The following is an 18,267-nucleotide window of genomic DNA, read 5'->3' as shown; positions in this document are numbered from 1 at the left end:
CCTGGAGTAACTAAATATTTTAAATGAGTTGTAAATAAAGTGGAATTTGTCTACCCATTTTTCTCCCCAAAAAGCCATAGCTCACTTCTTGGGTTGACTCCTGCCTGCTCAAAAGTCATGATAGTATTGTTAAATTAAAGAACAAGACCTAAATAACCCCAAAGAAATACCTTAAGCATTTCAATGATTAACATAGAAGCAATTCTATAGCTGCATAATCCCCATAACTGGTTGTTTGATGAACAATAATGCAGCAGCCATCTAACTAGAACCCTTAAATGGAAATTAGTCAACATCTGTACTATTAATATTGTAAAGAAGATATAATATATAAGTAGGTAGAATGTGGTTTTATTTCCTCATTTGCTTCATGAAGAAATCAGGATCTAACTGAATTTACATCGGTAATATAAGTAATAATTCTCTAATTTAAATATATTGGGCCAGATCCTCAGCTGCGTAAATCATTATAGTCCATTGAAGTCATACCAGTTTACACCACCTAAAAATTTGGTCTCATGCCAGTAAATTAATTTTAGTGTTAATAGGAAGAATGAATTAATGCATGAACATTAATAAATAATTTATAGAACCGATTTAGGATTTTAAATGTGCAAAGCACATTAGAGACATTAACTAATTAACTGGAACTTTCATAATAAGTCTAAAAATAATTGTCTTCTAATGAACTGATTTTAATGTTTCTGGCTGGGATTTCCAAAGGAACCCAAGGGAATTAGGTGCAAAAATCCTATTGAGATTCGTTGGGGTTTGGATAGCTGAATTCCTTAGGCTCCTTTCAAAATTCCAATCTCTGTAATTTGAAGAGGGAAAAGTCAGGTCAATGAATGGAATGGATACATTCTGAAAAGAAAACCACATGGTAAGTTTGTCCTGTACGTGTGAATGGATCCCATAGTTTCAGTTGGTCCCTGGTCAAAACATCCATCCAATTGACTTGCTGCTCATCTCTTGCATTTTAGGCTTGCTCTCTTAAGCACTTCTTCCTACCGAGAGTGCATGTATAAGAAGCATAGGGAATCTCCACTGGCACCAGAACCTGAACAAAAATGACATATACATAGATTCATAGATACTAAGGTCAGAAGGGACCATTATGATCATCTAGTCCAACCTCCTGCACAACGCAGGGCACAGAATCTCACCCACTCCACTCCTGTGAAAAACCTCTCACCTATGTTTGAGCTATTGAAGCCCTCAAATCGTGGTTTAAAGACTTCAAGGAGCAGAGAATCCTCCAGCAAGTGACCCATGCCCCATGCTACAAAGGAAGGCGAAAAACCTCCAGGGCCTCTTCCAATCTGCCCTGGAGGAAAATTCCCTCCTGACTCCAAATATGACGATCAGCTAAACCCTGAGCATATGGGCAAGATTCACCAGCCAGATACCCAGGAAAGAATTTTCTGTAGTAACTCAGATCCCACCCCATCTAACATCCCATCAGGCCTATTTACCATGAATATTTAAGGATCAATTAATTACCAAAATCATATTATCCCATCATACCATCTCCTCCATAAACTTATCGAGTTTAATCTTAAAGCCAGATAGATCTTTTGCCCCCACTGCTTCCCTTGGAAGGCTATTCCAAAACTTCACTCCTCTGATGGTTAGAAACCTTCATCTAATTTCAAGTCTAAACTTCCCAATGACCAGTTTATATCCATTTGTTCTTGTGTCCACATTGGTACTGAACTTAAATAATTCCTCTCCCTCTCTGGTATTTATCCCTCTGATATATTTATAGAGAGCAATCATACATGAGTAGCTCTTCTCCAGTTGGAGTACCCATCAACCTCAGTGGTATCATTGAACTAAAATCAATATTCCATAGAACCTAAGGGCACTCAACACCTCAAAAGGTCAATCCCACAGGGAACATTCCTGCCCTTATTGAAGTCAATGGGATTTTTGCTATGAACTTAAATGGGAGCAGGAGCAGACCTATACTGGCTGTTTAAAAGGGGCCAGGATAAGAGTCGTGAGGGAAGGGGACCCAGATCCAAGGGAAAGAAAACAGAGAATAGGGGAACACTAATTCATCTGTCAAAAGTGGCAATCGTAAAATCAAATACCCTGATTTTCCTCTCACTTATACCAGGTTTATACTAGTGTAACTTCATCAGGCCAGCTCCTCAGCTGGACCTGGGCACCACTCTGAGCAGCTGATGGGGAGGGAGACAAATGCTGTACAGCTTCCACCCTTGTACCCCTCCCATCCCAGAGTTGTGCCCAGGTCTAAATTATACCCTGCTGCAACAAAACAGCAAGAGGCTGTTCTAGCGGCTGGGGATTTCTGGAGCACAGCAGGGGGTCTGACCACATCCCCTTTCCTTCACCATACCCTCAACACGCTGGCCCTACATCACAAGAGGGAATCCATAGGAATCCGCTTAAACTAGCTTTTGTGGCCAATTTGCACAACCAGAGCAGTGCAAAGGAAACACATCTCTAGTGGGCTGGGTTTTTTAGATGACTCCATGCATTTAATATTGTAAAAGTTCCCTCACCTCCTTGTCATTGGTCAATCCAAATTTCTTCAGGTCTGTGACATCGTAATAGATGTTGTTCAAGGTGACTTCAATCTCCTGTATCTGAAACGATAAAAATCTGAAACTGTCACAGTTTGTCACCATACTTTCCCGCATGACAATCTGATAAAGTATTTAAACAACTGAAAGGTCACAGAAGGAAGGAGAGCAAAGAGGATAAAATGGGCCCATTTTAGAAACACTTGAATGTTATTCTGTAGCATTCTTCCCTTTCATTTCTGAGTCTGCTCCTGTGAAGCGCTGAGTTCCCTTCACTCCCATTATCTTCACAGGAAGTGCTCTGCGTTTTCTCTGCATTCTCACTTTTCCAAAACAGCTGCCTCTTCAGGCAGTTTTCATATTTTACTTAGGTTATCTAGACAAATGGGCTCAGCCTGAACTTCTCAGTGGATCCCACAACTGTATTTTCATTATGAGCTAAATATTATTAAATGGTGAAAAAGATACCTGTGGAACTCTCGCCAGGGTGAGCATCTGAATATTGTTGACAGTCTTCTGGTGAGAGGGTGAGTATTCCCCACAGTCAGGTGGCCCAGAAAATGCCTCAAGGACACACTCATGAACAGTGCCCCTTAAAAATATTGTATGAAAGTAAAGTTCTAAAATTACTGATGAAACATTTTATTAAATGTCATTATGCTTGACTTTTATCTGTAATATTTTAATTTCATTTCCTCTGTGTCTCTTTCTAGCAACAATATAACACAGGGTTTGTACTAAGCCCTCTCCTTACCAATTCCCCCTCCCGCTCCAATCCCCCTAACCCTGTAATATTGCAAATCAGCATTTTATTTAAGCTATTTAGCTTATTTTGCCGAGGTGCGCTGTGTTCCAATATGAACTACCCAGTCCAGATCATCAACTGGTGTAAATCAGCAGAACTCTGAATTGGAGCTACACCAGTTTACACCATCTGACCATCTAGCACTCAGAGCCTTATTTCCAGAAGTACTGAACACTCATAACTTCAGCTGAAGTCAATGGGAGCTGTGGGTGCTCAGCAACGGAAAATCAGGCCTAGAGAATTTAAATAAGGCAGTTTTAATGGTAACAAAAAGCAAGCTGGGGTTGCTTTTAGGGCACAGTCTGTGCAGTCCCTACTGCATGTGGAGTGTTGATTTGTTTGTTTTTGAGGGAGTCTAGAAATAATAAATTTGCCAGAAGACATGATTCAATTCAGTACGTACCATATGCAGTCAAAGTCAATATCTTGACACTCGCCATAGGACCACTTGCAGAATAGTTCTGCACTTAAAACCCTGTCAGTCCGTTCAGGAATTGTGGTGTATTTGTCCCTGTGGAAGCCTTGAAATCCAGACTGTGTTGTTTTCTTAAGTTTCAGCTCTTTAATTCCAGAGATAACAAGTGGACGACCTGTGATCCAAAAATATTAGAGGGAAAAGATCAGCTCCTATTCATGCAGGGAGATGGGAACTCTGTGCTGGGGTGATGTACTGCCATACAGCATTCACCCAAAGGTGTAATTTTATGCATTTGTGTGATACGTAGGTATTGTTAAACATCATTTTCTGCACACAGACATACGGAGCTGAGAGCCAACTTCTATACATTAGAAGTTAGAGTGTGATCTTGAAAGGTGCTGTAGGTCCTTTCCCTAAGGAGTGGCACACTCCCAATCCAATTCCCATTAAAATCAATGGGAGTTAGTCATTCCACACCTCACCTTTTTGATCAGCCCCTTAGCCATGTCTGTGCCACAGACTTTATTTCACACAATGTACATCAGTATACAGCCGTCAAACTTGGTATATCACTCATGTGTGTGTATACTTGGCTGCTTGCACCAGCACTGCACATACTCACCAGGACTGCTTGTGTCAATGCAAAGGGCAGTGTGCCATGCACAGTTGTCTGGCACAATGCCTGTTGGGAAATTTTTGCAGGACAGAAATGACTTGTCCACGGATCACTGAGAGCTAGGGGCCAAGTTCCCAGCATGCACGTGTCTCCACCCCATAATGCCAGCCATATCCCATAATTTTTGCTCTTTATTTTTAAAACCCCACAATCCCGCATGGCACTTTTCGGTTTCCACCATCTCTGACAGAAGCATGGAGCCCACAGAGCTCTGCACTATTCTCATAAACACAAGACACATGATTCACCTGTATTTGCAGATGTGCAGAAGTACCACACTTTAGTAGTCAGCCATAAGTGTGTTCTGTGCTGAACTGTTCTCTGTGCCTTGAGCTTTGGTTGCTGGTAGTACATGTTTGGTGTTTGCTGTCTAGGTACAGCTCTGACTGTTTCCCTCAGCCTCTCAGTTATGTGGTGCTTGCTGTACATTACAAGTACTGTGTGCTTTGAGTACTGTAATGCATTCCGCAATGTTTGTTGTGTACTATTAACGATAATTTTATTCTCCAAAAATAGAAAATTGAGTGGCAAAAACAGTGCAGAAAAACCATGAGCAAAAAACGGCAGGCTATGCAATACAAATTTTAAACATATATTAACAGAATGGGACTTTGAAATTGGACAGGCAGCTAACATTTCTGTCCATTTCAGTGTACAAATATAATCCGTTGTGCCTACAGACATGCCAGCTGTGGCTCTCAGAGGTCAGTGTACGTGAAGCTGTGATTTCCCTGGCTGGCGCCCCACGTGGAGTGGTAGGAATACAGATGTGACTGTTATGCCACATGGAATGTAGGATGGTGCATGCAGCTGCTAGAATGGAGTTCTCTCAGGACTGCAAAGGGTTGGGGGTCCAGGATTTTTGGACCTGTACATCAACCAGGGTCTGCAAAAGCATTTGTGTTTGCTGAGTCAGAAGACCCATTATGTCTTGGTGTATCTCCCACTACTTTTCCTGGGCCTTTCTCCTGCTCACTCTCTCTTGCTTCATGCCGTCTTCCATGCTGGCCCTCCAGACCCTTTGTTCATGGTCTGATGCAACACCAGCTTTCAGGAATTTACTGAACATGTCCTTCCTAGTCATCTTCTTTCTCCTCCTTCTCCTCAGGATCTGGCATTCTGTGGGTGAGAAAGGCGTGCCCCTCAAGGTAGCAACAGCAGCAAATGCTGATAAAAACAGACACATGTATCACGGATTTACAGTCCACTACATGTTTCAGAGTAGCAGCCGTGTTAGTCTGTATTCGCAAAAAGAAAAGGAGTACTTGTGGCACCTTAGAGACTAACCAATTTATTTGCTTTATAAGCTTTCGTGAGCTACAGCTCACTTCATCGGATGCATACACTACATGTATCTGATGAAGTGGGTATTCACCCACGAAAGCTTATGCTCCAATATGTCTGTTTAGTCTATAAGGTGCCACAGGACTCTTTGCCACTTTTACAGTCACAATGGAAAGGGAAAGATAAGTTTCAAAACTCCCCCCCTTATTCCGATAAAAACTTTTCAGCTTTGGAGGGCCTCTGCACAGCACTGTTCTCCAGCCCCAGTGATGGTGAGTATGGCCTGCCAGAGGTGACGAGGGGTGGGTGGGAAGGAATTTTGGTTGCATGAAACAATAGAATTTCTGTCCCTATTCCATGGGTATGAGCATAGGGCAACAGCACTGAATATTGGCACTATTTTTCTCAAGTGGTCGTGATTTTAGCTGATATCTCGCTCCTGGGGGTAACAAAGGCACAGAGAGCACAGCTGCTACTGGTGTCCCAAAGTCACCTGAGCCGATATGCTGCTAGCCTGTATACTGCAATGGTGCCAGCCAAACTTGTCATGGAGTGGTGTCGGAAAAGGGTACATTAAAAAAACTGCTTTGCCTGCCCCCTACCAATGAAAGCATGTACCAACTCCTACCTTTGTTGTACCTTTTGCTGCTTCTTCTACAAGTAAAACGATGAAAAGATGATACCTGTGCCTTATTAGCTTGGGGATGGATGGGCTTGGTACCATCTTTAAACTTAAACATTGTAAAGAAAATGCATGAACATGCTTACCCAAGATCCCTTCCCCTTCTTCAGTTCATCCATACTTAGCTGATGGGACTGTCTAGACTGTGCCAGAATCTCAAACAGGTCCTGGCTTGGGGCATGGCTGAAGCACCCCTGCTGCATCTCCCCACTTCTTCTCCACCTGCTCACAGTTCAAGACTGGGATCTCTGTCTCAGGCTCCTCCAAGGTATCCATGGTGGTCTGCAGCACGCTGGTAGGGTCTTGGCCAAGTATGACATACATCTCATCGTAAAAGTAGCAGCTCAGCACCAGATCAATTGTTGCACTCCCTGACCTTGTGGTATACCAGGTGCTGTTACTTTGCTTTCATGCAGTGTTGCTCCTGGTCCCCATCACACCTCTTTGCCTGCATCCCCTGTACAATGTACTGGCAGATGTCCATGTTTCTGTGGCTGGTCCATGGCTGTGCTTGCACAGCCTCTTCTCCCCACACCCAGGAGATCCAGGATCTCCTGTCTACTCCAGGCAGGACCCTGTCTAATGTGTAGACCCAACATGGTCAGCTGGGTAATAAGGAAAAGGCATTTCAAAAATACATGAAGTGGGGGAGGCTTCCAGTCTCTATGATCCATAGGCAGTGGAGTTCACAATTGTGACCAAAGTGGTCTGTGTCGCAGGGAATAAGGCGTTGTGGGACAGCTGTTGGAGAATTGTTAGGGTTGACCCAGGTCACATAGTGTCTACACTCACACTGCATGACCATGGGTCATGTTGCTCAGGTTTTACTGCATTGCTGTAATGGAGTGCTTATGTCAATGGGAGACAAATTTTAGTGTAGACACATGCACAAATAGGTTGATGCAAGGGGGCTTATGTTTATGCTCTTAAAAGTGATTATATAAAAATGGCATCATGAGTAGGGATGGTTGAAAGTTTTCCATCAACACTGTTTTTTGACAGAAAATTGAGGTTTTGTCAAAACAAAATTTTTCATGAAAAGTATCTGCTTTCCATACAAAATTTTGTTTTTGTTGAAAACTTTTTGCTTAAAACAAACAAAAAAAATTTTTACTAAAATTTGATATTTTAATTAGGAAAAAGAATCTTCTGATACTGAATTTTCATACTTATTCTCTGTCAGTGATTTTGACACTACGTTTGGTCAGTTGAAAAAGAGCATTTCCTAGCTGCCAGCTTTGTGTGGAATCTGAAAGGCAAGCTGTGTTCTTTCTGACTGTGAATTTTTTAATAACGTAGATTCTGCAGCTGGGTCTTAGTTATTCTGATGATAATGTGCAAGCCAGAATAGGGTCCGATTCACTCTTCCTTACTTGTATGAGCTCTTGCCATTATAAGACAATATTTAAAGAATAGCCTGTAATAGGATTTCTTAATTTTAAAAAATTGGCCACTTGATACAGGAGATACTTAAAATGGATTGCCCCATCTGAAATAATAGTCACATTTTATTTTGCAGATATAGATTTCCTCTCATTTGTATTCTTTGCATTATTTTTGTTGTTGTTTTAAACTTGTCTAAGGAGTTGTATCTCTAATTTCCAGGGGATTCCCCTCTATTTCTTACCAGGACATTGGAGCAATTAAAGAAAAGACTGCCCTCAGTAATACTTCCCAGATTTCATACAGAGCCTTATGCATGCTGGGACAGGACTTGAGGAGTTTAGTCAGTGCTGTGTAAGTCGTCATACACTGGAGGCATGAGCAATGAAACTCCTAATGTATGTATCTTACTGGCAAGTATCACTGCCTCAGTTTAAGGAGCTCCCCTGTAACCTGGTATATAGATATTTTATATATCTATTGTCTTAAGCCAGAGGACCCCAAACTGTGGGGTGTGCCCCACAAAGGGGCATGGTGGAATGTTGGGGGGGACCCAGCGGGGCCCAGACCAGTTCCCACAAAGGGTGGGGAGGGAGCGCCACCCAGTCCCTCCCCACTTCCACCTCTCCTCTGGTCCTGCCCCCAACTGCATCCCCCTCTCCCAGCCCTGCACCTGACCCTGTCCCCAGCCTTAGTGCAGCTCTGCTCCCGGCCCTGCACCAGCCTCAGCCGCTGGCCGCAGCTCTGTTCCAGGTCTGGGGCCAAGACCAGGATGCCCACGGGCCTGGATGCCAGACCCCACCACAGCCCAGCTGCGGCTCCGCTCCTGCCTCCACCCCTGGCCATGGCCCGGCCCCAGACCCACCCCCTGCTGCGGTCCCAGCCTCAGACCCCGTGCTCCTGTCCGTGGTCCCCCCCGGCCTGGCTCCGGAGGGGTTAGGGTGGGGGGCACTAATAGGGTAAGGGGGGTGCAACCCTCAAAAGTTTAGGGACCACTGTCTTAAGCTCATTACAATGGGTGACCGAGCACCTATGCGATGTTTATCAAAAGATAAAATACCTTATTTTATGCTATCAGTATATATAATTTTTATGTTTTCTTTTCAGTTGCCAGATATTGAATCAATTAAATTAACCAAGACCTTTATTGACTCACAGTAGCTTTGTGCTTGTTAACATTCAATAAGTTGATAATGAAATATGCTTATGATGATCATATTAATTCTCACAGAGCTCTTTTTACTAGCAGAGTGAAAGGGTGAAATGTAAGGGTTGCCTGAGAGGTAAATTTCAAAGTCTAGTTAATAGGTGTGTAGGAGGAACATTAAAGATAGAGACAATTATCTTGCAAGAAAGTAAAAAGGAAATGGTTGAAAACCATCTCTGATGTTACTCTTCTCATATGTGGAAAATCCAGAGAAAATTATTAAAGGGCTGCATGATAGCGAGACTGAAAATTGAAGGGAAGTAATTTTGGTGAGTTCTGGTACATGCTTTTTGTTTGCAAACTCTCATCGGGTGTTCCCTTCAGCATGACCTTTTGTGGCCCTGCAGGTGCAATGCACTCAGCACCCCTTCAGGTTCTTTCAATCAATTATACAAACTTGGGTTGGTTCAAAACATGTACCCCCATCCTGGGATCTAATTTATTAAGTCTTTCTACAGACTGTAACTTACTTCACTAGTCACCATAAGTCACCCCACTCTGGGTTCATGTAAGAGTCCTGGTCAGATCTTGTCCTTGTTCAAGAGTCCCTGCCCCCCCCACCCCCCACCCCCTTTGAGGACCTGGGGTTGTGCTTCAGATGGTTACTTTCTCAAAACAGGAATCCTCAGCTCTCCTGCTTGGAGCTGGCTTGTAAATGTAACCCCTCTGCCAGGCAACAGCAACAAGGGCCAGGTTCAATATCTAGGAGTTCCTGTTAACATTACAAAACAGAACTGTCTCGAGCACTCACCCAGAAATCTGGGAAAACTAAACGCCATACCTGGGTTCTGCTGAGAGATAATACTTCCCCACTCGCAAGTTCTACGTCTGGAAAGGAAACTTTTATTAAAAGGAACAGGGAACGTAGTATTAATTTGGGGAAAAACAACAACAAAGATTCAGAAGTATGCACGCCGTATGTAAATACCCAACCCACAGTATTGTGGGCAGTGTCCTTTGCCTCAGTTTCAGACCTTGCTTAGTGAAATTCTGACAACTGTCCCTTTAACACACTACTCCCCTTTCCCTCTGCTGCACCCCGCTCATGGCTGGTTGTCCAAAATCAGTAACGTCCCCAAATTCAGGGGTGCATTCACCAGGATTCACCTCCCACCCCAGAAAGGGTGTGGGTGTCAAGCAATGCCTCTGCTGCTGCCACTGCTCACCATTGCTGCTCCTGATGGCCACCACATTTACTGCTGCACACCGCATTCCCTGCTTCTGTTTGCTACTCGCACCTCTTCCACTAGCTGCGATGTAGTGTTCTGAGGTTACACTGCTTAGCCCAGTTCTTAGTGGTATCAGTGCGTGGTGGGGAACCTCACTTCTGCTGCATCCTCTGTGTTATCTTTAATTACAACACTATCCCCACACCGGGTCTAAGGCTCGGCCCCCAAAACTGATCAGTGATTTCAATTCTAGTGATCATTGAACAGAAACACAGACTCTAATTTGAGTCTGATCAGCTCTGTCTTTAAACACCAGAGGGAAAGGATCAAATGGTATCTAGGACTCTTTAAACAAAGTCTGCACCACCACAGGTTATCCCATCACCCGCTCACTTTCACTTGGATTTGGCATCACTACCTCCTGCTTGTGAGTGGAGTGCAAGTAAGTCCCCCGCAACTGAGGCATGTTGAGTTCAGTTCTGCTGCCCTTTAGTCGTACAATAAGGATAACATTTCATTACCCCTTCACTCAAGACTACAGTGAATTTTAACCCAGAACAGCCAAAACTGATCACTTTGGCAAAGCCAGTATGTCTGCTGATCACCTAGACACAATAGGTGTGTCTATGCAAGTGCCATCTGCTTCTGAAGTACTTTCCCCAGTTTATTTATAGATGACGGGGAAGAGCTCATTCAGGCCCTGGCTCACATTAGGTAGCCAGTCCCTCCATCTCTCCTTAAACATGAGTTCCCACTCTCCTCCTTGGGGCTTGGTTGTACTTTAGCCAGCTGTAGAGCCCTAGCCAAGTTCTCCATCAGCTGGCCTCTTTTTCCCCCAATCAGTCCTCAGGCTCAGTGTGTTCAGCAGGTCAGCCTTCTCCATCTGCTATCTGCCCTCCTATGAGGGAGGAGGCAGAATTTATGCTGGTTCCTTTCTCCCAGTTCATCCCCAATTGGTTGTGTGAAATGATTTGCCCCACCCACTCTGCAAGGCTCTTGAGCCCCTAAAAGCAGCATGATGGCATTTCCTCCCAAGCACCATTTATTCCTGGCACTGCTTCTGCTCTATGCATGTCTCCTAGGTCCTTATATATACTTTGGACCGTTCAAAATCTTAAAAGGCAATGCCACGTAACAGGGATGGACTGACCCTGTAGGCACCACGATCCTTAAGGGACAGACTGCTCCCTCAGGCAAACATTCACAGCTTTTATGCATGTGGTGTACAAGGTTTGGTGATGAGTCTTTAGACACTGAAAAATATGAGATACTATCAGTGTATTAAAAGCAGGAGCTTTTCCAGAAAATGATACAAACTCTTTAATTTCATTCAGGTTTCTTTTTTAATTTCCTTGCAAAAGTTAAGAAAGGATGTGGAAACCCAAGTCCGAGTTGCTCATGCTGCCAAAAATGTGGCATTGGTTAAATGTCTTAGGATCATAAAACATCTCTACCTATAGAAAACTGAGGCCAAAATTCACTGGAAATTTGTGTCTGATGCTGCCTGTTCTACTGGTAGAAATATTAGAAAAAACACTCAGAATGAGCCTTTCAGAGCTTTTTGCTGTTCACAAAGGAAATGAGTTGTGCCAAGATACCAGGAGACATGCTATATAACCCATACAAGTGCCTTTCAATTCTAACAACCCCGTGAACCAGGAAGGGGACTTAAGGGTCATAAGACTGGTAATGAGCTACAGAACCTTTCATCTCTCGATTATGAATTTGAATACAGCCTCAGTCAGTAGCAATTAAAAGTTGTTACTATCTGATGATTGTTCAGTACTAAGGAGCCTATTGTTACTATTTCTATCTCAGCAGTGCCTAGAAACTCTGGTCCCATTGTGCTTAACACTGTAGTGATCTCAGTCCAGTTCCTGGCATTATATCCTCATGTTACATAAAACAAAATTTGGATCTAACTGGCATTCTTGTTGACAGTCAAAGCAATGAGGTGGAATTTGTAGATTCAAATTGGTAGCTAGACATCTAACATGCTAGTTTACATATGTAGGTGCAGCTTTAAATCCTACAGTACTTGAACACTCCAAAACTCTCACTGAACTCAGTGGGAGTTTTGGTTATGCAAAGAATTCAGAATTTGCACACACACACTTTAGTGTTTACACATGAAAAATTGCTTGCACAGAGATGTGGGTGCAATTTTAGAGGTTAGGCTGAGGTTCTCTAACAGCTTGGCCTAATTTGTAATGCAGAAATTCAATCTTTTTAGAAGCAAAGCCAAAGCATATTCTAGGGGTTTTGCAGTGTTACTGTAAATTAGGCAGTTGGACTAAAATACTATGTCTTTGGGAGTGTACTGACTGCTAGAGTAACATTAATATTCAAACTATAGGCTATACTACGATGTATTAGTTGAAGCAGGGCATTTTCAGAAGCCAGTTCAGTCCTGTGAGTTTATGTAATAGTAATGCTTTGTGAACAATTGTAATTATTACGTGTTTAGGAGAACTCTATAAATATAAGGCTGGATTCTGCTCACCCATGATTCAATGAGCAAGGACAAAGGATCAAACCCATTTTAAAAACTTTGAGGGTGCCCCTTTCTTTGTTTTAGCACTGTGGAGAATCTTTGATAATGTTCCAAGCCTTTAACTCCTGCAGCTATCTCTAAACCTGTGTTTGTCTTTAATCAATAGAGACATTAAGGAAGGAGTAATGATGCTGAAGGAAAATTAGCAATTATTTTCTCACCATTCTGACACTGTTCAGCTTCACAAAAGCGAATTCCTTCAGGAACACAGATAAAGGAATGGACATGGGGAATTCCATTCTACAGGTTTAAAACACAGTTGTAAGTAAAACTGTAATGCATTGTAATATAACTTTTAAAAAATGAACTGAGAAAGAAACATCCAGAAGAACACACTAGTAATGTTTAGGGATGTCGATTAGTCACAGTTAAATCAGGCGATTAACTCAAAAAAATTAATCATGATTAAAAAAATTAATCTCAATCACAGTTTTAATTGCACTTTTAAACAATAGAATACCAATTGAAATGTATTAAATATTTTGGATGTTCTTCTACATTTTTATATATATTGTATTCTGTGTTGCAATTGAAATCAAAGTGTATATTATTTTTATTACAAATATCTGCACTGTAAAAATGATAAACAAAAGAAATAGTATTTTTCAATTCACCTCATACAAGCAGTGTAGTGCAATCTCTTTGTCATGAAAGTGCAACGTAAAAAGTAGATTTTTTTTCTTTCTCTTTTTTGGCTACATAACTGCACTCAAAAACAAAACAATGTAAAACTTCAGAGCCTGCAAATCCATTCAGTCCTACTTCTTGTTCAGCCAATCGCTCAGACAAACAAGTTTGTTTACCTTTGCAGGAGATAATGCTGCTCGCTTCTTGTTTACAATGACACCTGAAAGTGAGAACAGGCATTTGCATGGCACTTTTGTAGCCGGCATTGCAAGGTATTTACATGCCAGATATGCTAAACATTCTTATGCCCCTTCATGCTTTGGCCACCATTCCAGAAGACATGCTTCAATGCTGATGACGCTCATTAAAAAAAAATAATGCGTTAATTAAATTTGTGACTGAACTCCTTGGGGGAGAATTGTATGTCCCCTGCTCTGTTTTACCTGCATTCTGCCATATATTTCATGTTACAGCAGTTTTGGATTCTGACCCAGCATATATTGTTCATTTTAAAAACACTTTCACTGCAGATTTGACAAAAATGCAAAGATGGTACCAAAGTGAGATTTCTAAAGATAGCTACAGCACTCCACCGAAGGTTTAAGAATCTGAAGTGCCTTCCAAAATCTGAGAGGGATGAGGTGTGGAGCACGGTTTCAGAAGTCTTAAAAGAGCAACACTCCAATGCAGAAACTACAGAACCCGAACAACCAAAAAAGAAAATCAACCTTCTGCTGGTGGCATCTGACTCAGATAATGAAAATGAACGTGAGTCGGTCCACACTGCTTTGGATTGTTATTGAGCAGAACCTGTCATCAGCATGGATGCATATCCCCTAGAATGGTGGTAAAGCATGAAGGGACACATGAATCTTTAGCGCATCTGACACATAAATATCTTGTGACACCAGGTACAACAGTACCATGAGAACGCCTGCTCTCACTTTCAGGTGACATTGTAAAAAAGAAGCGGGCAGCATTATCTCCTCCAAATGTAAACAAACTTGTTTGTCTGAGCGATTGGCTGAACAAGAAGTAGGACTGAGTGGACTTGCAGGCTCTAAAATTTTACATTGTTTTATTTTTAATGCAGTTTTTTTAACATAATTCTATGTTTGTAACTTCAACTTTCATTATAAAGAGATTGCACTTCAGTACTTGTATTAGGTGAATTGAAAAATACTATTTCTTTTCTTTTTTTACAGTGCAAATACTTGTAATAAAAATAAATATAAAGTGAGCACTGTGCACTTTGTATTCTGTGTTGTAATTGAAGTTAATATATTTTAAAATGTAGAAAACATCCAAAAACATTTAAATAAATGGTATTCTTATTATTGTTTAACAGTGCGATTAATCATGATTCATTTTTTTTAATCGTTTGACAGTCCTAGTATTTTTATATACCTTTTCTAGACGCCGCCATGGTACCTCTTGAACATAGGCCTTGATGTACACCACATGACAATATGATGACAGGAAGTGATTGCAGATATCCAGAGCAAATTGTTCTATAGTTTGGATCTAAGAAAACAAATAACACATTAGAGAGCACCAATTATCTAATGTATATTGGCATACAGAATACAACTTGCACAGTTTGTCTGGATCACTGTAAATATTTTGAGTGAAAATAGATGTTGTGGCTGATATGGATGCCATTCAATTCTGAGTTTATAAAGACTGTCTTTCTAACCACCTGGTCAGCATGCACTGTAAACTACAATAGGAGCTAAAGAGTCACATTCATCAGAGATCCCTTTTTCCTTAGGTATAGTATCACCACACAAAGAAAAGGAGAGGGCAGAGTAGAATGATTGGATTGAGAGAAGCCACCACTGGTACCTGATCCTTAGAAAATGTAATATCAGAACATTCCTGGTAGGTGGTCTCATTGAACAATAAAAACTGAAGAACACTAAAAGGTAAAGATGGGATTTCATAATAAGACTGAGAATTTGGTCCATAGTGTGGTATAATTAGGCTATATGGAATTAGCAGATTAAAAGAACAGCTGAAGCCACTGAACCGGGGGTAATGATACTTATTTTCTTTGTAAAGCTTTTTGAGATCTGCTGATGGAAAGCACTATATAAGAGCTAGGTATTATTATTATTATTATTTATTTATTATTAAAGAGTGAACAGCTGTCCTACTACAAAAGGTACCTGAAGACAGGTGTGAGAACAGTGCTGGCTTTGTCAGACAAAAGACTGCACCAGAAAACTGAAGAGGGACCCAAATTCCAAGTTTAAGATTCAGAATTGGATTCATACTTTTCCAAAGTTCAGGGGTATCAGATCCAAGGGGTCCAAATGCAAAAAAGATTCATGATGGGGGAGAGGGTATCAACCAAACCTAAAAATGTCTTCCATGTATAAAATAAAAATTATCCACACTTGTGCACCGCATACCACATGAGAAAGTCAACGTTGTCTATGAAAAATTAGTACTGGAAAAAGGAAAGATCCAGTTCAAAATCTTGAAGGGAGCTTCAGTGCCAAACTGGAAAGCAGAAAGCAAGAAAAACATATGAAAGGGAGTAGGAATTTTGCATTCAGCCAAACTCTCTTCAACTTTGGCCTGGAAAAGAGCTTCTCGACCTGGGTGAGCTTTGGAAGGGGATAGAACAGGCAATGAAAGAGGAGAGAGGATCTTTTGAAATATGTTGACAATAGAAAAGTAAGTACAATGACCACTTCCAAATAAATCTTGGACAGCATCATAAATACCAGTCAGTACAATACTAAATAAAATAATTTAAAAATACCCCTTTGCATTTTGCCAAAGCTAAGACGATGTTCTTTATGGTGTCAGTAGGGATAACAGCAGAATTGTCTCCATGCAAGTACTCATTGACAGAATTCAGTCTAATATGTACACAAGCTTCCACTTCTTTAATGAAGTGTTTCTTGTCATCTCTTCTAATGCGAAGGAGTTTAATCACGTTCTTTCCATACACAGAATTCAGGACTTCCACATCTTCATTCTGCAGTGAAAACACAAGCATTTCTTACTCAATGGAAATCACAATTATAAAGGAAGCCAGAGCCAGGCTCCGCTGGATCAAATACCTGTTTCTTTATCAATGGCGATCATTTTATTTTTGTGTTTATCCTGGAATGCTACAGTTAAGTAAGGTAACACCCAGGAGAAGGTGTGAGGTTCTGGCAAGAAGAAAGAAACCATTTTAAGGAGATACTGTTATTAATAGTAGCCGTGGTATTTAATGTTTTTATTGAAGAGGCCTCAACTGTTATAGGCCCTGTTGCACTGGACACTGTACAAATACCCCATGTAATCTGTCCATTGTCTGGAACAAACATTCCGTTTGACAAAGGAGAGATATAATGTGCCACTATGGCTATTAGACTTGATTCACCACTGTGTTACTTTTGGTTTATATTCATTGTTATGCCATTGAGATCAATGGAGTGTCACATGTTAGGCTGAAATCCATGGAGTTACACCAGCTTAAAACAGAAATTATACACTGATGAATCAGGCCCATTATGATGATGATGATGATTATTGTTTATTATTTGTATTGTGGTAGTACCCAGGGACCCTAATCATGAAACAGGACCCCACTGTGCTACACACTATGCAAACACATAAAAATAGACAGTCCCTGCCCCATGGAGTGTACAATCTAAGTATAAGACAAGAGACAATCAATGAATACAACAAATAGGAGAGGAAAAGGAAACAATGAGACAAGATATTATGTCTCTCTCAGCACATTGCTCAGATGTTTGAGTAACAAACACTCCAGGCTGTAAATCTAAGTGACTGCAAAGTGTTTGATGGAGTGACTCTGGATTTATCTCCCTGAAGCTGAAATCATCCCACACTCTGGAGAATCAAGCCATGCCATTAGCTCAGATCTAAAACTCTCTCATTTTCTGGCTTGCTCCTGGAAATAATTAATGCAACCAGCCAAAAGGTGTCAAAATCCTTTTAAACCTCTCCCCAAATTTGTAATAGCAACAAAATATAAGCAGAAGCAGTAGGGTCTTGCATTATTTCAAAGCTACTAACTCCCTAGAACACACTTATTTCTCAGACCAGGGTTTTCATTCTACATATTAACTTGGCTTATTTTTCTGGTTGGCATTTTTTCCCTGTTACCTTTAAAAATATATTTATGGTTTTCAGTTACTGCTGAGGTTTCTAGTAACAACCCAAGTAAGTATTTAAAAGAACATATTATAATTATTATTAGTCATTATTTCAAAGCGTCCACAGTGAGCTGAGAACTTCACAGAAAAGGTGTAAATGACAAGTCTTTACTCCAAAGACCTTGCTGTGTAAGTGGTAGATCTGTCACACAAATGAGACTATAACATACACCAGGAAAAGAGGTGGTCAGAAAAGACTCATGTTACCAATATATGAGGATATAGTTACTCAAGTTAGGCACACAAATATTTACTAGTCCAAAAAAGGTGGGTTGGGTGGGTGGGATTTTGGGAGATCATAGAGTCTTAAGTAGTGATTTGAATGGATCAAGGATGGAGGTTTGACAAATGGATTTCAAAAAGGTATGCCAAGCATATGGGGCAGGATGGAGGGAGGGATGGAAGCGCTGTTGAAAAACAGACAAAAGGGGTATCAGATGGGCAAAGCAGAGGGTACAGACAAGAAATCAGAGGAAGATCAGGTGAGATATTTAGGCAGGTTTGTGACACACTGTGCCCCATGGGATACTCTGTTCTCCATTTTCACCACTTTTATATGGTTTTGATATATCTTGTACAAAGTATGCCTTGTGTGTACAAAGTATACCTCATGTGGTATCATTTGAAAGCTCATAAGCTGCTGAACATTATTATCTTGGTAAAATGTGTGTGGCAACTTTGTATGTAAAGTTATGAGACTACTGTATAGCAATGACTTTACAGTAACAT

The 18,267-nt window shown here is 41.1% G+C and overlaps 1 protein-coding gene across 1 annotated transcript; it reads right to left on the bottom strand.

The window, feature by feature from the left end:
• Window positions 1-979: 979 nt before the first annotated feature.
• Window positions 980-16,774, bottom strand: LOC144269584 (uricase-like; the record flags this gene model as incomplete). The annotated part of the gene is made up of 8 exons (XM_077825365.1): window positions 980-1,060; window positions 2,532-2,615; window positions 3,021-3,144; window positions 3,761-3,947; window positions 12,892-12,970; window positions 14,765-14,881; window positions 16,128-16,346; window positions 16,751-16,774. Coding segments are annotated over 8 exons (915 nt in total), but the record flags the coding sequence as incomplete, so codon positions are not given.
• Between the last annotated feature and the right edge of the window lie 1,493 nt (window positions 16,775-18,267).

Source organism: Eretmochelys imbricata, chromosome 8 (genome assembly GCF_965152235.1).
Source record: "Eretmochelys imbricata isolate rEreImb1 chromosome 8, rEreImb1.hap1, whole genome shotgun sequence".
Lineage (NCBI taxonomy): Eukaryota > Metazoa > Chordata > Testudines > Cheloniidae > Eretmochelys > Eretmochelys imbricata.
This window is presented reverse-complemented; position numbering and strand designations above follow the sequence as displayed.